Source organism: Panulirus ornatus, chromosome 69 (genome assembly GCF_036320965.1).
Source record: "Panulirus ornatus isolate Po-2019 chromosome 69, ASM3632096v1, whole genome shotgun sequence".
Lineage (NCBI taxonomy): Eukaryota > Metazoa > Arthropoda > Malacostraca > Decapoda > Palinuridae > Panulirus > Panulirus ornatus.
The window spans coordinates 15,228,776-15,252,742 of NC_092292.1; the positions used below are offsets into that span (position 1 = coordinate 15,228,776).

General features: G+C 46.7%; 1 protein-coding gene across 5 annotated transcripts in view; it reads left to right on the forward strand.

Moving 5' to 3' along the window:
* Positions 1-23,967, forward strand: part of LOC139747564 (sphingomyelin phosphodiesterase-like) — a 77,458-nt gene that overhangs the window by 15,175 nt on the left and 38,316 nt on the right. For 3 of the 5 annotated variants that reach the window (XM_071659983.1, XM_071659982.1, XM_071659984.1), the window contains exon 2: positions 18,220-18,396. Coding sequence is in view for 1 of the 5 variants with exons in the window: in XM_071659981.1 (XP_071516082.1) it covers positions 21,861-21,929 (69 nt within the window). In the remaining 4 variants the exon portion in view is untranslated. Of the gene's footprint in view, positions 1-18,219; positions 18,397-21,840; positions 21,930-22,603; positions 22,667-23,967 lie in introns of those variants that run through there. The other 2 variants (XM_071659981.1, XM_071659985.1) reach the window with 2 other exon arrangements.

Consider the following 23,967-nt stretch of genomic DNA (forward strand, 5'->3'; position numbering starts at 1 on the left):
CAGTACGGAACTGTCGTGCCTCACAGTCGTTCTCCCATGATGTTCCGGTGACAAGTTGAGCACAGATGTCTCCCTCCTCCTTGGCTCCCTCTCGCAGTGCGACACTGATGCCGTTTTCGCGATTTAAAACCCCCCCCATCCCTCGTGTGACCACCTCTCCAATGTTGTATAGGCTTCCGCAGGTTTCTCGTAATCCCCGTAACTAACGCACTTGTTTCGTAACCTCGGCGTCATCAGCAAACATGCTGGGGTACGTCGGAGTCTACGTCGTCGCAGTGGGCATGGTGGTGCGCGTAGGTCAGGGATTAGCAGTGGTCCTAGCACTGTAAGGCCTGAGGCACCTTAATAATTAGCGCCCCTGACGTATGTTTGTGTTCTGTATTCCTCCTCCCAGCTGGGCAAGCTGTCTGCCTAGGTGTGTGTGTGTGTGTGTGTGTGTGTGTGTGTGTGTGTGTGTGTGTGTGTGTAGCCCTGCCTCGTACCCTCCAACTGGGATGTTTAGCTTTATCATCAGTCCTTTGTTTAGGGGGAACAGCCTTAGAGGCCTTTTGGCAGTCCAAGAATATGCAGTACACACACTAACCCCGTTTCTTGTAATGACTCTCTCTCTCTCTCTCTCTCTCTCTCTCTCTCTCTCTCTCTCTCTCTCTCTCTCTCTCTCTCTCTCTCTCTCTCTACCAATCTGCCTATCTGTCTGGTAGACATGCAACAGATTGATGACTCATGATTCCTTCTGAATCTCCATATTGTCTCCCACTTCAGTTGTCTTTGCCCCTTTCAAAAATACCTCGGTCTTTTCTCTCTTCTGTCCGCTTCAGGTCCTGTCCTGTCTACCCCACGTCCTCTCCTGTCTACCCCACTGTCTCCTCATCCAAGACCTTTCTCCTTAATCGCGTTGCACCTTGGAAAAGAATTAGTTTATTTCTGGGGAAAGGAGGGAAAGAGATGGTCGTCAAGGGAAAGTAGTTAGAATTAGTTTGATATACCACAAAAAATAGAAATAGGGAATTTTCAGGGGAAAGTACAAGGGTGGTGGGGGAAATAGATAGGCGTGAAGGGATGGGTTTAGAATTACTGGAGTACAAGTGTGTCATGGAAACCCCTTGGGGCGGGCGAGCTGGCGGGCGGGCGGACGTTCCAGCAGTAGGCGAGCGTTCCAGCGCAGGAGGTCCAGCGTTCCAGTGGATGTTGGGAATGTGGCCCAATGGCTCCCACCTAAGACGACTGATGATAATGATATGGGTATGTGTGTGTGTGTGTGTGTGTGTGTGTGTGTGTGAGAGAGAGAGAGAGAGAGAGAGAGAGAGAGAGAGAGAGAGAGAGAGAGAGAGAGAGAGAGAGAGAGAAATGTGGGTCTCTTCCTCAATCTTTCTCTCATTCCACATCTCAGGTCCAACATTTTTTTCTGTCTCTTTTATACCTCAATCGAGGCCAGGCATTTAATGAACCATGAGAGAGGGCTGAGGAGATGGAGAGTTCAAGAATGATGAGGGAGTATGGAGAGTGGTAGAGTCATAGGGAAAGTTGAGAACCCACCGTTTGTAAAAGGGGCGCAGGTCAGGAAAGACGTGAGGAAGGGAGAGAGAGAGAGAGAGAGAGAGAGAGAGAGGGGGGGGGGGGAAGGGAGAGAGAGTTCCAAAGCTCAGCGGCGTAAGGAAAGAAAGAGACTTTACAACGGCCCGCTTTTGAGTTGCCAGCGGCCTCAATCACATGACGTTGTATAATACCAAGCTGATTCAGGTGACAGTGATGGTAAGAGTTCACACAAGAGAGTCGGTGCTCGTTAGAAGGAACAGGGGTGGGGGGGAGAACCAACACTGCGGCGTAAAGCAAGTGGGTCACGGTTTTGAGGTCAAGCTTGTGAGATAAGATGTTGGATGGTTGTTTGCACTTTAAAGACCTATCAGTTAAGGCCATCACCATCAAGCTACGTCCATCAACGGCAAAAAAAGAGTAAATCATTAAACAGCTTCACCAGTCGTTAAGGATGACTTTTAAAGACCAGATACACCTATCACTCTGTATATGTTCCATTAGAGAAGGGGTTTGGCACCCTGGGTTGGGCTGGGGTGGCAGAGGGAAGGGGTTTGGTACTCGAGGTTCGAATGGGGTGGCAGAGGGAAGGGATTTGGCACATGAGGCTTTTCTGGGGTGGTGGAGGGAAGGGGTTTGGCACTTGAGGTTAGGCTGGGGTGGTATGAGTGGGGATTCACCACTCGAGGAAGAGACAAGCTCCTCGAAGTACTGAGGTTGAACTCCAGACCCAAATTAGGGAGAGGTGATGAGGTTAAGGTAAGGGCCTTAGGGGAGGAAGAGGAGGTGAGAGTAAGGCAGGATCATTTAGGGAGGAAGAAGAGGCGATGAGGTCTAGGTAAGAGACCTTCGGAGTAAGATGTAATCCATCATGGCATTACCACGAGGGGGGAACGGACCTGAAAACCGTTGTTTACCGTTAAAACCGTTATTTGTCGTTGGCTTCCAGGGGGCCCTCTCGTAAGTACTGCGGACCGTTACCAGGAGGAAGCGCTCGCCTAGGATGGTTACCTCGACCAAACAGTCTGTGGTTTAAAGTGCGCTGTTTGTAATAGCGGCAGCAAAGATGATCTTAAAAAGAGCCCCTGGCGTAATAGAGCTAGCTAGAGCTTTGAGGGCGAAGGTGGTGGTGCCCCTGAGGTGTATGAGGGTCAGGTTAAAGGTCAAGGCAATCTTACCCAAGGAGTGGTAGCGTCGTTTTCAAGGGGTCGTACCGTCGTGTTCACTGGTTTAAAAAGCTGTTTTAATCGTGTGTTATACAAATGAGAATGTACCGTTGTAGAAAAATCTATAGAACACGAATTTTGCGAGTTTCAGCATTAGAATGCATGGCGTTAACGTACGTAGTAGTCTGTATTTTATGTGGTATATGATATTTTTTGTAGAATTGAGCAGAGAAAAATATTCATATGAATGAAGTTTGGTATGAATAGTTGTGTGTAAGTGGCAGAGTGTGTCGGGATACCTGCTGTTATGGTATGTAAATGGCAGTGCGTGGTATGGCATTATTAGTTTACTGTGTGGAGGTACCTGGTATAATGGTGTGTAAACGACAGTTTGTTTGGTGTTCCTTAAAAAGGTGGTCAGTGGCAACGTGTGGGGGCGCTGTGTTTGTTAAGCAGGGAACATCAAGTATCTATAACGAAAATGAGACCAATTGTAGAGCAGATTTTTATATAAACCGTAGTCCTTTGAGGGAAGAAAAAAATATATATACATTTTTGTTGCACCGCAGGTAACGCATGAGAAGCCGCTGTTAACAGAGATGCCGTATTATGTTACATCGACAAAAAGTTAAAAAAAGAAATAGCGGTTCCGACTGGTGTTACAGGTGCTGTATTATTGTGGAACAGTCGGTGCTTCCAAGCCAGACTACCCCGAAGGTTGGGGGAAACTTTTAAGTTTTTTGAAAGTTTCTTCTCATTGAATCGTAAGGTAAACCCTGGTAGTTTTGGGCATACTTTGATACGGGTCATGATGCTCCGTAGCGGTGATCAGCAAGGCCAGAATGTTGTTGCTGTAGTAATAATAAATAATGACGAATCCCCTGGTTATGGTACGAACAGGTGCCATGTACGTGAATTTTCATTGATGAGTAAGAAGTTTTGTCCTATTTTTACGCCTCCTCCTGTCTTTCTTATTCCCGCGTTACAAATGTACGTAAATAAAGATATTAATGTATCATTAAGCGTGTGTGTGTGTCAGAAGAGTATTGCAGAGGTGTGTATAATTAGACGGGACATTGGGATGTGTGATCTCCAGACAACAATAGTGAAGTAGGTGAACGACCCAGTGTTGCCATCTTAGGAGCAGCACTTTCCTCTTCAGGGTCATTCATTTGCTTGTTCGGTATATCGTGTTAAGTTACTGGACTGGTCGTAAGTGTACTTTACTGGGCTCTGTCATAGGTGTCATGCTTTTACAAGTATGGTTGTAGATATTATTAAGTGAATTCGTAAGTGGAATTCGAGGTATGTTTCGTATTGCAGGTACTGTTAGCCTGTTTCTCTTCCTGCTTTAAGTAACGGGATTTAATATGTCGCTCTTGCTCATATATATATATATATATATATATATATATATATATATATATATATATATATATATATATATATGCAAATGATATTACCCGGCAGTAGACATCGAGCACCAGATGGAAATGATATAGCAGCAGCCATAAAGAATATTGAATACAGGTTATGTAATAGATTTTTTTTCTTCACTTTTTCTCTTTCCGGAGTGTTGACAGGTTTGCTTACAAAGAACACACTCGAACAGTTTGACCGGAGGGCAGTCGTGCTGGTCTGTTAAGTGTGTCAGTATGTGGGGATCTTGGAATCATTTTTCTTTTACTTTTTTTTATTTCTCGTGATCTCGAAGGTTGCGGTCATGGCCAAGAGGCGTCATTGAGGCCAGCCAGTATATGAAGTATGTAAAAACTGCTAAAGAGATAATTTAGGAGTTTTCGAGGAAGTGGCATATACTAACCTGACGCTTAAGGGTCGAATGTTTCTATTGATAACGGCAGTTCAGTTTCATATTTCTGTAACATGATAACTTCTGATAGATTATCTTACCGTGGATGTGTAACCCTGATGTATGTACTTCAGTGCTTTGATGTTTGTATATGCTTGTTTGTGGTATGTGCTTTCGTGGATGTGTATTCTTACGTCTGTTCAATTTTAGTTGAGAAAATTTCATTCTTACAGGAAAATAGGACTCCCTTCTGCGATACGGTTGAAACAATGTCACCAGTTTCAGCTATCACGCACACGCTTATTGTGATGTTTATTCTTGTGCTGTAGATTGATAGGGTGCATATTTACGTTTACATTCTCTCTCTCTCTCTCTCTCTCTCTCTCTCTCTCTCTCTCTCTCTCTCTCTCTCTCTCTTCTCCAGGTGTGCTAACATCAGAGGAGGAGTAGGAACAACTGGGAATGCAGTTTTTAACTCTGGGTGCGTAATTTGCCAGTTTTTGTGTTTAAAGAGAAATCTTTCTTTATGTCTCATTCCCGTTTTTGAAAGATTTTTTTAGGAGGCGCCAAAAATGCCTTGAGCAATTGCTTATAGTTTTTGTCGTTTTTCTTATAAGAATTAGTTTATGATATCTGTATATGTCATGTATTTCATGTTGATCATGATTCTGGGTCAGATGTTACCTTGGGACAATAATCCGTTTAATTAGAATTTGAAATAATTACGTTTGATATATAACATGACTTTTTTTTCTGTTCCAAAGTATTCGTTATCTGCATCCCAGAATATTGTATAGAATATTTTAGATTTTTAGGGAAGATAAATATTTCATTATGCTACATATGTATATTCCATTATTGAAATAAACAGGATTTGGACTGAATTTCTAGAGCACTGCGACTGCATGAATCCCTTGAGTGTGACTACGTAACCCTTGAATACGACTTAACCCCCTGAATAAGACGACTGAACCCTTTAAGTACGGATGGTATTTTAAGTTTTCTAACTCAGGGTTGTGGATGAGTGTTCGTACTGTAAAGGTTAAGTCGTCGGACTTAAAAGGTTATGTCGTCGGCCTCAAAAGGTTATGTCGTCGTACTCAAAAGGTTAAGTCGTTGTACTTAAAAGGTTAAGTCGCTGCACTTAAAAGGTTATGTCGTCTTACTTAAAAGGTTAAGTCGCTGTACTTAAAAGGTTATGTCGTCGTACTTAAAAGGTTAGGTCGCTGTACTTAAAAGGTTATGTCGTCGTACTTAAAAGGTTATGTCGTCGTACTTGAAAGGTTAAGTCGTCGTACTTAAAAGGTTAAGTCGTCGTATCCAAACGCATTAGTTAATTCGCATTCATCTAAGGGTTGAATACTAGGCACATCATAGTATCCCACGATTTTCCTTCTTTTGATTCGGCAGTCAATTGTAAGCCACACATTATAGAGTTTCCCCTGAGTATAATAAATTCCATTTATTATTATTTTTTCGATAAACTATTCAGTCTCGTTTTCTTTCTTAAATGTACCCTTGGGGGGGGGGGGGGCTCTTTTGGTGATGTCCGTGTTGGGTTCACCTTATTAACCTCTCACTGAAGTATCGTTGCGATATATGATTGAATTTGGAGAACAGCGCAGCGCACTTCCTCCTCATACAGCGCTCTCTGCCTTATGGAAGCTGTCTTCCTTATGAGGCGTTGTTCAATGCACTCTCGCCAGTTGAATCTGTGGATTCGATTAAGTATTCGACGCACAGGTAACAAACGACACTGGTGGAAAAGGTCGAATTGGTCGTTCCGTTATCGACACAGCCCAAGATCGGATGGATAAGACAGCAGCGCAAAAACGTCGAATTGGTCGATCCGATTCCCATATTCGACACGGCGCAAATGATTGTACTAGAGAAGTGAATCCGTCGATTCGCTTCAACTTTCGACGAAAACGGCGCGAAAGATCAGTGGGTAACCTACTGAGGCGACGTGTGAAAGGAGGAGCATGGCATAGTCATGCTGGTTGGCAGGTCGTCAAGAGACCCGGCTGGCGGCCGAGGTGGTTATCATACCTAACGTTGACGGATGACAGGGGGGAGGGACCGGGCGGGTTGGACGGGAGCGGACAGCGGCGACTCAGACGATATAGCTGGGAGACGGGTTTAGTAGTAGTTGTGGTAATAGTGGTGGTGGTTGTAGTAATAGTTGTAGTATTACTGATAGTTGTTTTTGTAGTAGTTGTAGTGATAGTTGTTTTTATGATTTAGTTTTAGTAGTAGTTTTTGTTATGAAGAAGCTGTTGTTGTTATGATGTGTGTACTTGTAGTTGTTGTTTTTGTCGTTGTACTGACAATAATGACGTTTTACTGAATCGTCTGCAGCCAAAGGCTGAAAGAAATATGAATTATACAGAGTCTAGGCCAGCTGCATAATGGATGTGGTGGGAAGGGTTAAAGAGACATAGTTTACATACAGTGAGGTTGACAGTCTACTGATGGTTGATAATCACAGTGGTTGGGACTGGGATACTCCTTTATCGGTCTGTACCAGCTGGGATGGGTTCGATGAGGTTTCCGTGCCGAACTGCAACTCTGGGACGAGGGATCTCCGGTGGCATGAGTTGATGGTGGCAGGACTGGTCCAGTAGCTTGTTCTCAGTCTGTCAGACGAGTTCCAGGTTGTGGTTTCTGTGATTACCATTTGTATGAACGGGGAGAGTTTTAAACTCGTGTCGCCCCGTCTCCTAACATTGTATAAATGTACTTTTTTTTTTTGGCTCTTGTATGTTTGCATATACACACCCAAGCCTGCGCCAGGTATGATTTTAGCATTCACGCTTTCATCTTTTACTTTATTCTTTCACTTGTTTCACACTGAAAAAAGTACTTCACTACATCTTCACTATCAAGTTTCTTAATTTACTTCATGTTATGTTCTCTTTTTGTCCTGTCTCTCCATTTTTCGAAGACTTGTCCATTGTTGACTTCGTGAGATTGTTTGAAAAGAATTGAAGCTTGTGTTCATGTCACCTCTCACTCTTCTCGCTTCCATGGAAGACATATTCATGGCTTCCAGCGTCTAACTAATCAGTCGGCTTTCTTAGTTCTAGTACCATCTTTGCTTCCTTCTCACTTGCCGATAGATGACATTTGTATGAAGACCTTCTTTCACTGTAACCCATCCTCATTACCCTGCATCTGCTGGAGCTGAATATCATCTGCCATATACCAGACCAATTTTAGAATCTGTCTAGGTCCCCTAGTAAGTTGGCACAATCCAACGTACTCTGTGCTTCCCCCATGACCTTAACGTCGTCCACAGACATATTTAGGCTTGTATCTAGTCCTTCTGACGAGTTATTTACAAGGATTAAGAACAGTGGTCCCAGGACCGAGCCGTTTGGCACGCCGCTAGTGACCTCCAAACCTCTCAAGGATGGCTCCCCTGACATGCAACATTTGTACTCTTCCACCAATGTAATTCTCGGTCCATCGAAGAAATCTCCCCGTTGTGCTTTACCAGTCTCCTCGTGGTGTGTGTGTGTGTGTGTGTGTGTGTGTGTGTGTCCTAACGCTGATGTAGAATTTGACCGGAAATGATCGATAATGCCCCAGGCAGCAAGTCCTTGCAACACTTCTGGGATGATTGGGGACTGAAATATATTTGTGTGTTTTTGTTTTACGACTTAGGTGTGTGTACGTATGTGTAGGAGTCTCATGTACTGCGTTAACCCCTCGAGCGAGACGGTACGATCCCTGGGTATGATTTTAATTAAGATTAAGCGTCCGTAGAACAGAGTCTCACACCCATGGCATATTCGACGTCCATCCAGAACTTACAGTTTCAGATCATGAGCGATTGGCTGAATGAGCTCAGATTTCGAACAGTTTATGAAGCACTTCGCTTCGTTCATCACCAGTTCGAATATGACTGTGAATTACAGATGCGTATATCCGTATTTACGTACTGTCACCATCAATAGTCCGTTCCCCTTTCTTTGTCCTTATGTCAATGGAAGAAATCGAGGACTAGGTCTCTTGAGAAGAAATTTCGCAGGTGAAAATGGACAATTATCTCTCAGAATCGATAGAAACAGTTGCGGACCGGCAGTGCAAGTCGGCAATCACCTAAAAGATATTGTAGCTAAAACGGGAGTCACTAAACACATTACCGTTTTCTGTAAGCCCTTATGTTTGCATTTGTTGGGTTTCCATTGTACACAGGAACACCGTCTGCGCGATAGCTTTGAGTGTATTTCATTTTGTATGGTGTTCTGTATAGAAAGAAAACGCTGTGGTGTTATGCCCTCCTATATACTTGAGACCAGGCTCTTGTAAACATTAAGTACAGTATTGTTGGTCTGTGTGCCGTTCGAACACATAAGTCCAGTTGGTGCACTGCGCATCGCTACCGTCACGCACTGCCAAGCTGCGCAGTTGAGCAGCCCTTACATATACGTATAGTCCAGATGGTATGTGTAGTAAGTAACCTCACGTCCCTATGAGCCGTTCTCCTCCAACTCGCGTGACCATCCCAGATGGTCCGTGCAACTCCTTGATAAACACACGGGCCGCACAGTGCGTCATCCAGATGTGCAGTCCACATGCTTTGTGGGCGAGGGCAATTTTCGTGTTTGGCTAGGCTATGCGGGTCGCCCCACGTAGGCTGGGTAACTTAGGATGCTTGAATTATGATTGTATATATATATATATATATATATATATATATATATATATATATATATATATATATATATATATATATATATATATATGCACACACACACAGTCAAGACCATGTCGGATGAAGGAAAATAAAGAAAAGTAAAAAACTATAGATTGTTCAGGGGTTCCGCTGGTGTTTGTAGTACTGAGTCTTAAGGTAGAAAGGTTATAGGAAAATGGAAAGACAGAGGGAGTAGGGTAATACCACGGCTTAGTTGTTCAAAGGGGTAGGGGGAGGAGGAGCCATAACCCGTTGTCACTCCTCGATTGGCCATGTCACCACACAGGAACTGAGGGAAGAAGCGGCCAAACACGTTCGTTGAGACTGCTGTAAGTAATATCAGGGTCAGGAATTAGCTTACGTGCCAAGGTTGAATTAGGTTGAATATCATGTTAGTAAGGTTGAATTAAGCTGAGTAACATATTAGTAAGGTTGAATTAAGCTGAGTAACATGTTAGTATGAGGTGGGTTACACTGGGTTAACATGTTAATATGAGGTGGGATACGCTGGGTTAACATAATATGAGGTGGGATATGCTGGTTTATGAGATGGGATACGCTGGGTTAACATGTTAGTATGAGGTGGGATACGCTGGGTTAACATGTTAGTATGAGATAGGATAAGCTGGGTTAACGTGAAGTTTCAGGTGAAATTATATGCCGAATTGAAGTTAGGCCAGGTCAGTTTCACTCGGGTGTTTGTGATCAGACAGAGTCACGTTGTGCCAGGTTGGGTAAGCAGACTTAATGGGGAAGCACCAAGCTGTGGTTGTGGCGGTGGCGGACGCGTGTGTACGAATGGATGGAGTTGGCACCAAAGAGCAAGGATGGATCACGACCGGTCCCGGTTACTGGGTTTTACCGGTTTCCTTTCAGGGGTGTGGTGGTGGGTTTTTGGAGGAGGAGGAGGAAGGTGGTGGTGGGTTTTGGAGGAGAGGTAAGGTGGTGGTGGTGGTGGGGGTTAGTCATCGTAGTAGTACTGGCAGAGGAGGAGGTGGTGGGGGGGAGGGGGCTTGTGGGGCCATTCCCGGTGGGTCACAGAAGGTGACGACGCTCTCCCGGACCTCCCGTGCCTTTTGGTCTTGTTCAGCAACCGACTTGGCCTGAGGAGGTTCCCCTGCCGTGTGGGTAGTGCCTGAGGAGGTTCCCCTGCAGTGTGGGTAATGCCTGAGGAGGTTCCCATGCAGTGTGGGTAGTGCCTGAGGAGGTTCCCCTGCAGTGTGGGTAGTGCATGAGGAGGTTCCCATGCAGTGTGGGTAGTGCCTGAGGAGGTTCCCCTGCAGTGTGGGTAGTGCCTGAGGAGGTTCCCATGCAGTGTGGGTAATGCCTGAGGAGGTTCCCCTGCAGTGTGGGTAGTGCCTGAGGAGGTTCCCCTGCAGTGTGGGTAATGCCTGAGGAGGTTCCCCTGCAGTGTGGGTAGTGCCTGAGGAGGTTCCCATGCAGTGTGGGTAATGCCTGAGGAGGTTCCCCTGCAGTGTGGGTAGTGCCTGAGGAGGTTCCCATGCAGTGTGGGTAGTGCCTGAGGAGGTTCCCCTGCAGTGTGGGTAGTGCATGAGGAGGTTCCCATGCAGTGTGGGTAGTGCCTGAGGAGGTTCCCCTGCAGTGTGGGTAATGCCTGAGGAGGTTCCCCTGCAGTGTGGGTAGTAAGTGGTGGTGATGGCGGGGTTAACCACTACCTCAGTGGCACCTGAGCGACTGCTGGTCTCAGCGGTGCCGGGTTTACACTTGTCATGATCGCGTGCCATCTTATGACACCTGTCGTGTTCCAGATTCGAAGAGAATACGTGGACGGTGGTTGGGATGCGGGCCAACAGGGGAGGTGGAAATCCTCCCGGAAATTTTTTTTTTAGTCTCTGCTGCAGGAACAAGAGGTCATAGATTGGCGTCTTCCTCTCTCAGATACAGGGCGAAGATTCGTGTGTTTCTCCTTGCCACGCCTCTTAAATCACATGGCACCAAAAATATGTATATGCATGTCCCCTAGCTGTTCATTCACGCCTGCATTCGCTGTAGAGTATAGACACGTACTTCAAGACACCAGGACGATTGGTATGGGTTGGGAAGAACCAGTCTCTCGGAGTTTGAGGTCTTTTGTAGCTTTTGGCTCTACGTACAGAGGTATGTGTATGCTCTCGACGAGAGCTTGTCTCTATGTAGATCGTATGGTAATCGCGTCTTGTTGAAGCGTTGGACGTCGGTGTGAACCCAAGACTGGCTCTTGATTTCGTCTTCCCTCAGGATGGGTGTGGCAGCGTTCGTTCTGCCTCAATTGATGTTGGTTTCACCTCACGCATACACACAGCTGTCCAGACCTGCATCGTCACTTGGGTCAATTGAATAAAGAATTAGATTTATTAGAGGGAAGCATTCTTGGTTAGAGAGAGTTATAACAGTGGTGATCTTTTGATCATAAGCATATGAATAGATGAGTTGACCCCCTTTGAGCAAGGCAGTACACCCCTTGGCTATTTTGATGGCTTGACCTTTGACCCAACCCTTATAGAGTCAAAGACTAGGAAATCACACCCGAGGGTCGTATCGCCGTGATCTAGGGGGGTTAGAACCACTTACCCATCAGACGAATGGGAACTCTTATGCTGGTGGTTGGTGTCTGCAGCGCCACCACACAGCGGGAGGCAATTGGGTCACGAAGGAGGAAGCCAGGCCACCACCACCACCACCCCAGGCCGAGAGATGAGCGCCGAGAACCTCTCAACTCAGTGAGGCCAATTTTTCACTCGTTTCACCTCCTCCCGCTGGGTTCAGGGTATCTGGAAGTCTCGAACTAGGGCTTAAATGAAGAGGTCGTGGTGTGGTAACCACTCACCCGACCCCAGAGGGAAGGGAGGAGATGTTAAAGGCACCGAAAACCCTCTGCTTGCTACACCTTCATCAGCCAACGGTGGGTGTGGGTTAGGGGGAGCGGGGAGGTCACATCTGACCCAGATGGCTCCCGGGGCGGCCATCATGTGCAGTCATTTATGACAATGACCCGAGGAGGAGTTTGCTCTGGTCTGTTTAGTCGTCTGTGTGACGGCCAGGTGTGGGCAGTCTTGCCCGCGATCCCGTCACCAGGGAGGAGAGGAGGTTGGTTCTCCCGATGCCGCTTCGAAGTGGGAGTTCGATCATGGTGTAGAGTTATGCAGCTTCAAGGTTGCCAGAGACTGTACTCCTTCGCATCCATTTTCGATGACCCAGCCTTGCTGAAGGTGATTCTTCACTCCCAGTGTAAGCACGTGCAGGAGACCAATAGCACTTTATGTATATATATGTATATGAAAAATTATTGAAGTAGTAAAGTGTTCGTTTCCCAAGAGCCAATACGTATATGTGTCCCCCACCTCACACAGGTGTTGGTGGTAACTCGTGTCAGGACATGTGTTTGCGCAGGATTTTTATTTGCACTGGTGAATATTCACTGGGAGAGGCTCTGCGTGGGGGATGGAGTGAGTGGCTGCAGCCGACGACGCCAACGCCGCCCCCCACCGTTAGGTACAGTGGGGTTGGACCCGTTAGGTTTGAGGCACCTGGGCTGGGATCTGCTTCGCCCAAGTAGAATTAGGTTTGTTGCTCCCAAACCATCCCCTTGTTACTGTTGCCCCTTGCAAATGTATAGTTTTCATGTACTTCGCTCATGAATTCACAGGTATTAACCTACACCTTTAAGAGAGAGAGAGAGAGAGAGAGAGAGAGAGAGAGAGAGAGAGAGAGAGAGAGAGAGAGAGAGAGAGAGAGCATTTTCGTACGTTTCCTGCGGATTTGGAGTGTCTTAGGGTTTTCCAAGATCCTCATCCCATTACCCATACTTACCCTCTTGAGCACGACGGCACGACCCTTGAGCACGATGGCACGAACTCTTGGGCACGACACGGCACGACCCTTGGGTACGACGTCCTTGCCCTTGACTTGGTCATTACGAAGACCAGGCCATCTGTCGTACCGAAGGGGTCGTAGATCGTCATGCTCAACGTGTCGTACCGTCGTACTGCAGGAGGTGTCGTACCGGTCGTGCTCGAGGAGTTCGAAAATAGAAATTAGCTTCACCCAAACAAGTAGCATGTAGCGGAACGGGATAGCACATAATGATCTTAAACTACCGACAGTTATTGTTTAGAACGCCAGTTGCTGTTGAAGGTATTTTAATGGCCCTGTGTTTGTATGGATAATGTATGATCCCGTAATGTTGTTGTAGATGATGTATGATCCCGTAATGTTGTTGTAGATGATGTAGGACACCGTAATGTTGTTGTAGATGATGTATGATCCCGTAATGTTGTTGTAGATGATGTATGATCCCGTTATGTTGTTGTAGATGATGTATGATCCCGTAATGTTGTTGTAGATGATGTATGATCCCGTAATGTTGTTGTAGATGATGTATGATCCCGTAATGTTGTTGTAGATGATGTATGATCCCGTAATGTTGTTGTAGATGATGTATGATCCCGTAATGTTGTTGTAGATGATGTATGATCCCTTATTATTGTTGTAGATGATGTGTTATCCCTTGTTGTTATTGTAGATAATGTATGATCCCATGTTATTGTTGTAGAAGATGTGTGATCTCATGCTGTTGCTGTACCTGCTGTATGTATAACCCCCCATACTGTTGTTGTAGAAGATTTGTGGTATTGTATGATCTTCAGGGTCAGAGTTTCCGTTCCTTATGCTTTGTGAGAGAGCTGCTTTGAGATGGGTTGCTTTGTTCAAAATGGTATTTAGGGTATTTAGTGATGCCATGCGGTAGTTTGGTGGTTAGCGGGTTGCTTGTGGTGGTGGTGGTGGTGGTAGAAGGGTTGATAGTGATAGGGTTGTTTGATGGTGATTATGGTATGGCAGATGTAGGGGTGTTGGTGATGGTTAGATATGTGCATGGTTTGCGAGCGTGATAGTGTGGTTGGAATGGTGGATACAGGTGCATCTGTGATGGTTTGGCTCTGTGGTGGATACAGTCGCAGCTGTAAGATGGGTGGGTACAGGTGGATCTGTGATGGGTTGGCTTTGTGGTGGATACAGTCACATCTGTGGGGTGGATACAGGTGGATCTGTGATGGTTTGGCTCTGTGGTGGATACAGTCGCAGCTGTGGGGTGGGTGGGTACAGGTGGATCTGTGATGGTTGGCTCTGTGGTGGATACAGCCGCAGCTGTGGGGTGGGTGGTGGTGTGGTGGGTGCAGTTGCAGCGGTGATTGCGGTGGTGTGGTGGATACACCTGCGGCTCTGGTCACCTTGGCCGTATTTTTAAGTCAGGCTCCTCTGACGGCCAGGCTAGAAAACAGCTGAGTTCAGTTCTTTTTTTTTTCCCTAGTGTTGCATAGCATCTGATTACTGTGCAGGATTGCATGCAAGAGCAACTTGTACTGCATGACGGTGTGTGTGTGTGTGTGTGTGTATGAGAGAGAGAGAGAGAGAGAGAGAGAGAGAGAGAGAGAGAGAGAGAGAGAGAGAGTACCTAAGGTGTGCGTGTCATGAGAGGGCTTGTTACTAAGGTGATAAACTGAGGAATCTGGGGTGAAGAAAATGTTGAAAGTCGGTCGTGAAATGCGAAGGGGAGAGAGAGAGAGAGAGAGAGAGAGAGAGAGAGAGAGAGAGAGAGAGAGAGAGAGAGAGAGAGAGAGAGAGTCTTAATGTGGTCACGTGAGATGGTTGTGGCAATCTCTCTCTCTCTCTCTCTCTCTCTCTCTCTCTCTCTCTCTCTCTCTCTCTCTCTCTCTCTCTCTCTCTCTCTCTCTCTCTCTCTCTCCCACATCTTTTTTTTAGAGGTGGTTTAAGCGGGTTCCTCCCCTTTTGAGATCGTTGAAGTTCTGCCTTTCCCCCTTTTGAGGGTTTTCCTCCCCCACCCTCGTGTGATTTGGGTCGGAGCCAAGAAGTACAGGGCCAGCCACCCTCTCCACCCCACCCGGCCGCCCTAGGTAGCACCAGGTCACTAGACATCGAAGTACTGTACCGATGAAGCAGAGGAGACCGAAGGCACTACATCAGTGGACATTGAAGTAACTCTGATAGTGAGGAGTTCGATGATACCTCATCGGACATCGAAGTAGGGCTGCAAGAGAGGTAACCAGTGGTTCCTCATTGGACGTTCGAATAAACAATGGAGCGGAAGAGTTCGAAGCTACCTCGCCGGAGATAGAAGGAGCTTGGGAGTAGAAGAGATCGATGATCCCGTACTTGACATCGAAGTAGCTCTGGTTGAGAGGAGAGCGATGGTTCCTCTACGTTGGCACAAAGGAGATCTGTGGTCCTTCGAAACACAGGAATGTGAGTCCATGGGAAAGTCGGATAACAGAGGAGGTCATCCGCTGGGGATCGCAGTGACTAACCCAAATTCTTGACCTAATTGGAGACGCGTCAGGAAAGCAGAAGGCTTGATTTTGAAGGAGATGGAAGCTTTGTTAAACAGGTGGGTCTGAGGGTTTTGGGTATGATTAGCCAGGTCTTTGTTGACCAGGCTTTGTAAGGGTCGGTTAAAAGGTCAGCACTCATTCCTTAGGGTCGTTCCGTCGTGGTTTAGGGTCTCGCATCGAGGTCAAGGCTATGAGATGGGCGGTTGTCATTGAGAGTCGTTAAGAACACATTAAATTACCTTTCGTATTGACAGTCGTTTGCGTCAGTAGTTATCATAGTGGATGCTCGATAGACTGAATACTCTTTTAATATGTTACTTTTTTTTTTTTTTTGCTTAGCTTAATGGTTAATTATGGAAGCATAATGCCTAGCTACGTTAGCACAGTGGCTAGTTACTTGAAATTCCTTGTGCGTTTTATGGTAGCTAGTGGATGGACTGGTCTCATAATGATACACCTCTTCAGGGACATCGGCATGCGGAACCGTACTGTGGTAACTGACTCCTTTACTTCCTTGCCTTGGTGCCATGATTGGGAAGACGAGAGACGCACACAGTTGTCAGGGCGAGGCACGTCAGGGAATGGCGAGGGAACGCCGGGGAATGACTGGAAGATTAACGGGACTGGTGGGGGAAAAGCGTCCACGGGGAGAGAAAGTTGTGCCGTGTGGGGTTTCATGAAGGTCTTTGTTGATTCGAGCAAAAATTGCTTCGTCGTAAATCATCGCTTTACATGAGGCGTGTGTGTGTGTGTGTGTGTGTGTGTGTGCTTAAGATGTATAAGTCATTGGATCAACGAGTATGAGTGAAAGAGAAGGTAGGTGAGTGAGGCAGTGGGTAAGTGGATGAGCTGGTATACCTGTGTCCCAGACGAGGTTGGGGCTCCGTGAGTTCGAGTGGTCGCTCAGGTCTTCTCTCCCAAGGTCTTACCCCAGACCCTCTCCAGTCCCTTACACCCAGATGCGCCCCACTTATCCCAGACCCTCCTCATTCATCCCAGATCGTCTCCATTCAACCCCAGACGCTTTTTACTCCCTACAGACCCACCCCGCTTCAACTACTCCCCCAAGTCACCTCAGACCCCTCCTCGAACACCACCCCTTTCATCTAACGAAAACGTACGCCGCTCCCTCAGTATACACCCACCCTGGTAGTCTCTAGAAGACACGACACCTCACGTTAGAGTTGGGATTGGAGAGGTCCCTCAGTTCTCAGCTCCCCTCCCCCCTCAGTGAACCGCAAGAGATACACATCCACATATATTTACCTTCCCTTCCCTCCCTGGCTAAAGCACCTCCCCCACCCCTGCATACACACACGTACACAGAGACACGCACATGAAGCTGTGGTCGCCCAGTTACCTACATACTCCCCTTACTTGGGGGGAGGGGTTTGGGGTGGGGTGACAATTATGAATGTTTTCACTCCTGTGTGTGTGTTTGCGTGTGTGTGCTTCGGTGGGAGATAATTTTATAACCCGGGTTGCTCCGTCTCGAAGGCTTGTGTACATTTGCCTGTCATGTCTCTACCCTTTTGTATTTATGCGCATACCTTTGCCGAAGGAACCATATATATATATATATATATATATATATATATATATATATATATATATATATATATATATATATATATATATTATAATGATATCGTAACTGAAGTGTTATCATCAGTATAACTATTTTAAGAATACTTGATCAATTGGTTATAAACCGGAGGAAGTACTTGTGATGCATCTGTTAGATAATGAAAGTATACTGATAACACCATCGTATGACTGCGGCGAGCGGATGATAAAAAAAAAGATTGACCCTGGCTTATCAGTGAGGACAAGTGTACTTGAGGTAGGGATTGTGTGAGTTAGGGTTTTAATCAGCTGCTCGTAAAGTTGTCTTTCATGGTTCACCCTCATATCTGGAAGTCGGTCCGTTTTCTTGGACATAATTCGTTTTCTTTCGTCTTTCCATCCATTCTTAGTTTTTAAATGAACAGGTTAGTTTTAAGGTATATATATATATATATATATATATATATATATATATATATATATATATATATATATATATATATATATATAGAGAGAGAGAGAGAGAGAGAGAGAGAGAGAGAGACCAGTGGACTCCACTGCTTGTGGTTACGCTGTGAATGAAAAGTCACCTTCGGTGTGGCTGTATCATCATCCATTCACGAAAGCGAGTAGCGCAGTCTCGTCGTGGAACTTGATGGAATCCATCACTTCCCTGCTGCTTGAAGTAGCGCAGCCTTGAAGTTGCAGCAGCATCCCCTTCAAATGAAAGGGGTCTTGGAGGCTGCTCAGCAATGATGGAATGATTTGGACGTCCAGTATTAAGTGATGAAGGTTAAAGTGTAATATAGTTAACGTTGTGAATTGTTGTCTGTATTAGGTAGAGAGCCGGTTTATTTTTTCGAGAGCTATAGACTTTTGGAGGGGATTATTGGAGGTTTCTTTGAAGAGCAGTGATCAAAGAAGGTAATAGAAGGTCAACGAAAACGTGTGTACGATAGCGTTTATTTTTAATAAAGCGGAGGTGGCGTTATCATTTTTTTGGTTATATTATGTTATGTTATATTATAGGAGGCTCCTTTTCCCCATAGTTCCCACGTGAGGTGAGTGACTAACATCTTGGTTTCTTGTTTTCAGGAGAAAGGAAAGAAGAAAACAAGAGAGGGAGAGAGAGCGTCAGAGCCATCTTGTGGAAGCCTTCACGTGATTGGCCGAGGTGCACTGTGGGCGTGGCCAATGGCGTGCACGCTCTTATGACCAGAGGACCGTGATAGGCTACGTCACACACGCTATGCGCAGACCCAGAACGAACAGGTAAATCCATTACCTTGGTGTAATCCAATCCATGGTTTGAGGTGACGACACAACACGCCAACGCTTTCCTTCAGCTGTACCTGTGGAGAATGCTTACAGTTCTCAGGAATTGTACCCAGATAGCAGTATTTTTTTCAAGCATTTTTGAGTAAGAGGGAGTGAAAATCATCCTCCCCTTGCTGTATCATCACTTCCAAAAACTCTCTTAAGGGTCAATTGGCTGCTCGTTGTGCTACCTCGCTCAGGTGGGGAGAGACGAGCTGGTATTTTAAGAGAAAAAACTAAGGAAATCATATGATCTTGGGTAGTTTTCCCCCTGCAGAACACGAGAGAGCGTAGAATAGATGGCGTTGTCTCGAACGGCGCGCTTGATGGCATGAGAACTAGGGTGGCGAGAGTGAGCGAGTGCGTGCTTGCTGTGTCCAGCAGGTGACGCTTGGCTTTTGAAAACCTTTTCCCCGGGAGGTGTTAAACGTCTCGCGTTGATGGGTGGTTGTGTGCCGTGTGTGGTTTCCACCCCGATGGGGAAATAAGGTTTGTTTGTTTTTCTTTCCTGTTGATGCAGCAAAGGAAATGGCCCGCAGTTTTAAGAAAGTGATTTGGGAACGAGTGTATTTGAGGGTGGAAGGGGTTTTGACGGAGTGTGGTGCTGTGTGTCGATTATAATGCACGTTGATCCATGGCCGCCGTAAAGGTGGCCAGGGACCACACGTGATGGGTACGGTGAATGGACAACATCCACACACATAATGAGGCAGGCTTTGAGTTAGGTTGGTTAATTATAATTGTCTGGGCTTTAGTCCTATCGACTGCCAGGGGGTCATGAAGGCCGTCAAAGCCGAGCTAAAACCACCATTAAGAAAAAAGAAGAAAGTTTAAATGAACACCTTCTTCAGGTGTTCCAGATAATCCCAAAACCACATACACCCGTTCTTACTGTATGTGTGAACCCTGAAGGTTCGGGATTCGTCCCTGAATGTTCATCTCCCTCATCTCGATCAACTACAGCAAAGACCCAAGCACAGTGGTCCACAGTGGTCGTCCACAACTTGAAAAACGAAGGACAAGCTGAGGGGAAACTTGACATCTCTCTCAGATGCAGTAGCACCCACACCCACTACTTCTATATGCACTTCTCTCGAGTGCTGTTTGACGTGTCCAGACGAGAACCAACTAACTGTGCGTATCCAGCACTTCGTCCCCCTCCGGCTGACATGAGTAATGAATAACTTTGAGGACATCAACCTAGCTGTACATTGAGGTTCTGTCATTAAGATATATAGTCGGAGCCGAGTCTTGCTTGCTGCGGATGACTAGGAAATAGTTCTTGGAACTTACGATGCTCTGAGGTGTCGGTGGACGACGAGGCGCACTTTACCGGCGACGACGCTGCTGTCGTGAACCTGGTCGGCGGCGTGCCGTAAGGGGAGAGTGTTTACGGAGCTTGAGTTGTCCGAGACCTTCTCATTTATCGATGGCATTGTTTACCGCGCGACGCCACTTACGTCAGGTCACGCCAGGTTATCTGACCTTGTGTTGGGGGGGGGGGAGGGATGGCTATTTACAAACAGCATAAGCGGAGCGATAAGCCCCCTGACCAGCTGGATCCTCGTGGAAGGACGTGGGGTAAAGTGATGTTGACGTAACACGTCGTATCATTCGACGTAGTGAAAGTGACTGATGTGAATTTACGTAATTAGGTTCTGGTTACGTGACTGAACGAACACACACACACACACACACACACACACACACACACACACTGGCCAGAATAAAGATGGGACGACCAGAATTGTGCATAGTAAACGGAACGAGGTTGGAGCATCTTGAGGCTTTCTGTAACATGCATGCCTGATGCCGTGGCTATTGGTGTGCCTGTACCCACCATCACCAGCTTGACGACACACCTCCTGCTGACCTCTACTGCGGGGAGGCGCTGCCGGTGTAGCCTCCGGTGCGGTGGGATGTGTGCGGGAGCAAGTTCCCAAACCTCTGGTCCCATGTACTCCCCCGCGGCATCACAGGCCAACAGATGTGCGACTCTGTTGGTAGGGTGCGTGAGTGAAGTGTGGTAGGGAGAGATTGTTCGTTGATGTCGATGGCTGTGATGGCAGGTCCGCCGATGCCATGAGGTGTACCGGCCTCCTCCGTAGACAAAAATATCGACGCCTTCGTCCGCTTCAGCGGAGGTGAGGTGTATGTAAGCTTATGCTGCGGTTCGAGTTGTTGTATGTGTCTGCCTTGCGCAGGCCAGTATATTCAGACGACCTGTTCTCAGTTGTATGGACAGACGAACTGAGCCCTTTTTTCCTACCCAAGTGTCTGGAAGTACAACGAATAGAATTAGAGTGGGATGACTCAAATATGAATTCGATTTAAACCCGGCGATATCATAGGGTTAGACTAGGTACCATTAGAAGTAGATCAGATACCATTACGTAGAGTTTGATGCCAATAGAGTTAGATCCCCCGTCAGGAACTGGAGTCGTTGTGAATGTCTTCAGTAAACCAGTCTCGCCGTGACACTTCCCTCTACAGCTCTGCATTTTGAACTTAGGTATCCCACAGCAGCAGATCAACAAACTCCCCATGGAGGGACGACCCGTAAGCTTGCAGCCACGAAAGAAATGTGGAATTACAGAAACGGAGGGAGGTGATGCAATCGCACCGGAGGCCACCAATCAGTCACGCCTATATATCGTCGTTGTTGTACGTTCGTTATTTTTAATTCTAGTCACAACGGAATGGTAAGACGGCCACTCTTAACCAAAATCAGGAATAATGAGTGTGTTCTAAACATTTGCTCTCTCCAGGACACACACACACACACACACACCTGGCTAATCACACGCCCCGTGTACCGACGCGACCTTCGGGGGCTTGTGTCTGATCCCTCGTTCTGGCAGATTACAAAATGAGAGGTTATCGGGGTCAACATTAAGAAAGGCTGTTATATCCCTCCTCCTCCTCCTCCTCACCGCCCTTCACAGGGCTGGCGAGGTTATCAGATCCCATCATCAGGGAAGGACACTTCTGTTTGCTGACAGTTTATGTTGTCAACGGGGGTCGTGTATTATGTTATATGTTTCACTGTGTGAGGCATGGAAAGAGACGTATTCAAAAGCCAGTCTTCCTTTTCTCTCTCCAGTTTTTGGTCGACGTCAGACTTGACAGATATGTGCCTTCGATCAGTACTCCGTTTATATATATATATATATATATATATATATATATATATATATATATATATATACTTGTTCACAGTGTCATTCTGATTTCATGGGGTTAGATGACAAGCATAATTGATTATCAGAGATAACACCCCCAAAGGACGTGACACAATCAGATCACTCCAGATATATGAGAGGTGTGAGAACGCAGGTATTCGCTCCATCACCACGTCATCCCTGGGTATCGATTGTCACCCCTTGATGTCTTGGTTCATTCACTCCCGCGTCGTCCTGATGCCAACGTCTCGTTACTTTGCCCCTCGTCCCGACTCCACCAAGGGCGTCCGCTTCGACTGGCATAACGTAATATATAATCCATCTGTATTAGGAAACGCTTGTCTTAAGAGAGTAGATAGGACGTAAGTACTAGACCAGAAAGTTTATTGATGGGTCTAACATCTACTGGTGAGTTAGATGTAGACGATGATGATCCTCACTTTTGATGGTGATCTTAAGGTGAGGTTTGTGGTCCTGAGGTGTCGTACCTACTGCCCTGACAACTGTTGATGGACGTGACATGGAGTGGACGTCGTAACATGGTATTATAGACCTGTGGACAGTTGTAGACGTGTGAGTGGAAGGCACACTGTTCATAGCGCCTCAGTCCACTCATAGGGTTCGACAGTCAAGGACAATCTAGCTACTGTCCAAAAACGTAGGCTCAAACCTAAATGTAGAAGACCTCTAAGACCATCGGAAGATAAGGTAAGGTCCCAGAGCTGTGGGGATAGAGGACCTCCAAAACCATCATACATACTTCGAGCCCCGACTAGGAAAGCAGGTAGCTCCTCAGGCTGGTTGGTGGAGGGAGGAGGAGGCAGGGGGCCGAGTGTGGAGAGGTTCCAATACAGTGGCGGAGTCACGCAAGGGGAGCGTGGTATCTGAAGACGTTGATGGCGGTGGTGTGTGTGTGTGTGTGTGTACCTGCGCCCCTGATACCACGATAATCACCGGGCTGCGCGCGGGGGCTCTGCCATTGTTGGTAGTCAGGCCTCTCTGCTCAGTCGTTACCCACACACACTCACGGCCGGGATTGGACAGTGAGTGAAGAGTGACAGAGAGAGAAGAGGGTGGGGAGGGAGGAAGGGGAAAAAAGTTCCGAACGAGGTTAATTGTGTTTCTTGTGTGTGCTTGTGTGTGCCGAATGGTGTTGCAGATCACAGGCCACCCCCCTCCCCCAGCGGTAGCAGGTAAGGTATTGCGGGGTGGGAGAAGATCCGGGTTAGGAAGACAGTGGCATTCGTGGAGGTTCTAAGTTGGAGGAGAGACGTGTCGGAAGTGAAGTAATACGTGCAGTGGATGCTGAGCGTCGACAGCTCTTCCATGTCAGTACTCTTGTAGGGAGGAAGGTGTGGGGGGGCTTGGGTGTTCAGCCTCAGTGAGTGGCCTCAATGGAGGAAATGTGTAAGAGGATTATGGTGAGCCTCGCTATATCCTGGCTGGCTGGAGAGGGAGGGAAGACATTATCTGCCTCTCCCTAACACCGTCAGCTCATCTGAACTTCAATCTGGATTATGATCTGTGGTTTGACGACGCGGTGTCTCTCTCTCCTCCCACCAGTGTCTCCTGAAACACGTAGCGAAACTGCTGAATCCCTGGGATAGTGGGTAGAGTTCAGTTGTACCTCACCTCGTGGCATATGTCTGCCTGTTACGTGTTGGACTGCGGACTGCCGGTCCGAGCCGGGTCGGGTCGGGCCAGTCTTGTGGTATATCATCGTAAGATACAGGGAGTGAGACTCAGGCAGTTGCCATACATGGGCCAAGCCAGTTGAAACTGGTGATATTATGATGGAGGCATCTCATCAATATGGTGGATTAGATCCCTTTTTTTTTCCCCCGAGTGAAACTTTTGAAAATTGAATTGAATCGCCACAATGAACAAGGGAGTGTGACTTAGTGGAACTGACGTAGCAACGAATGCTTATCATTCTTTCAGTACCTCTGGTTCTGCCACTTCCTCCCACTTCATCTCAGTGTCCAGGAGGATGTCACCTCGCCCTACCGTTGGGATCCGAACCAATGCAGATGGCATCGGGAGAGAAATGATAAATGAGGCATCGCACTTCTTATAGTATCTACCTTTAGGTGATGGATGATAAGAGTTACGCTGTCGCCATGGACAGAGACCATTACAGATAGATTATGTATAATTAGACGAGGTGCACATGTAACACATCCAGCAAAGAATGGCAGAGGGTAGAGCAGACAAAGCTGCTGGGATGATCCTGGTACGTCCACTAGATTGTAAAAGCAATTTCCTGTTAACAGAAAGTGATTCTGACGTTTTAAGACCCTCAGACTGTGCGATTTTCTTCATACATTTGATGGAAGTATAGACT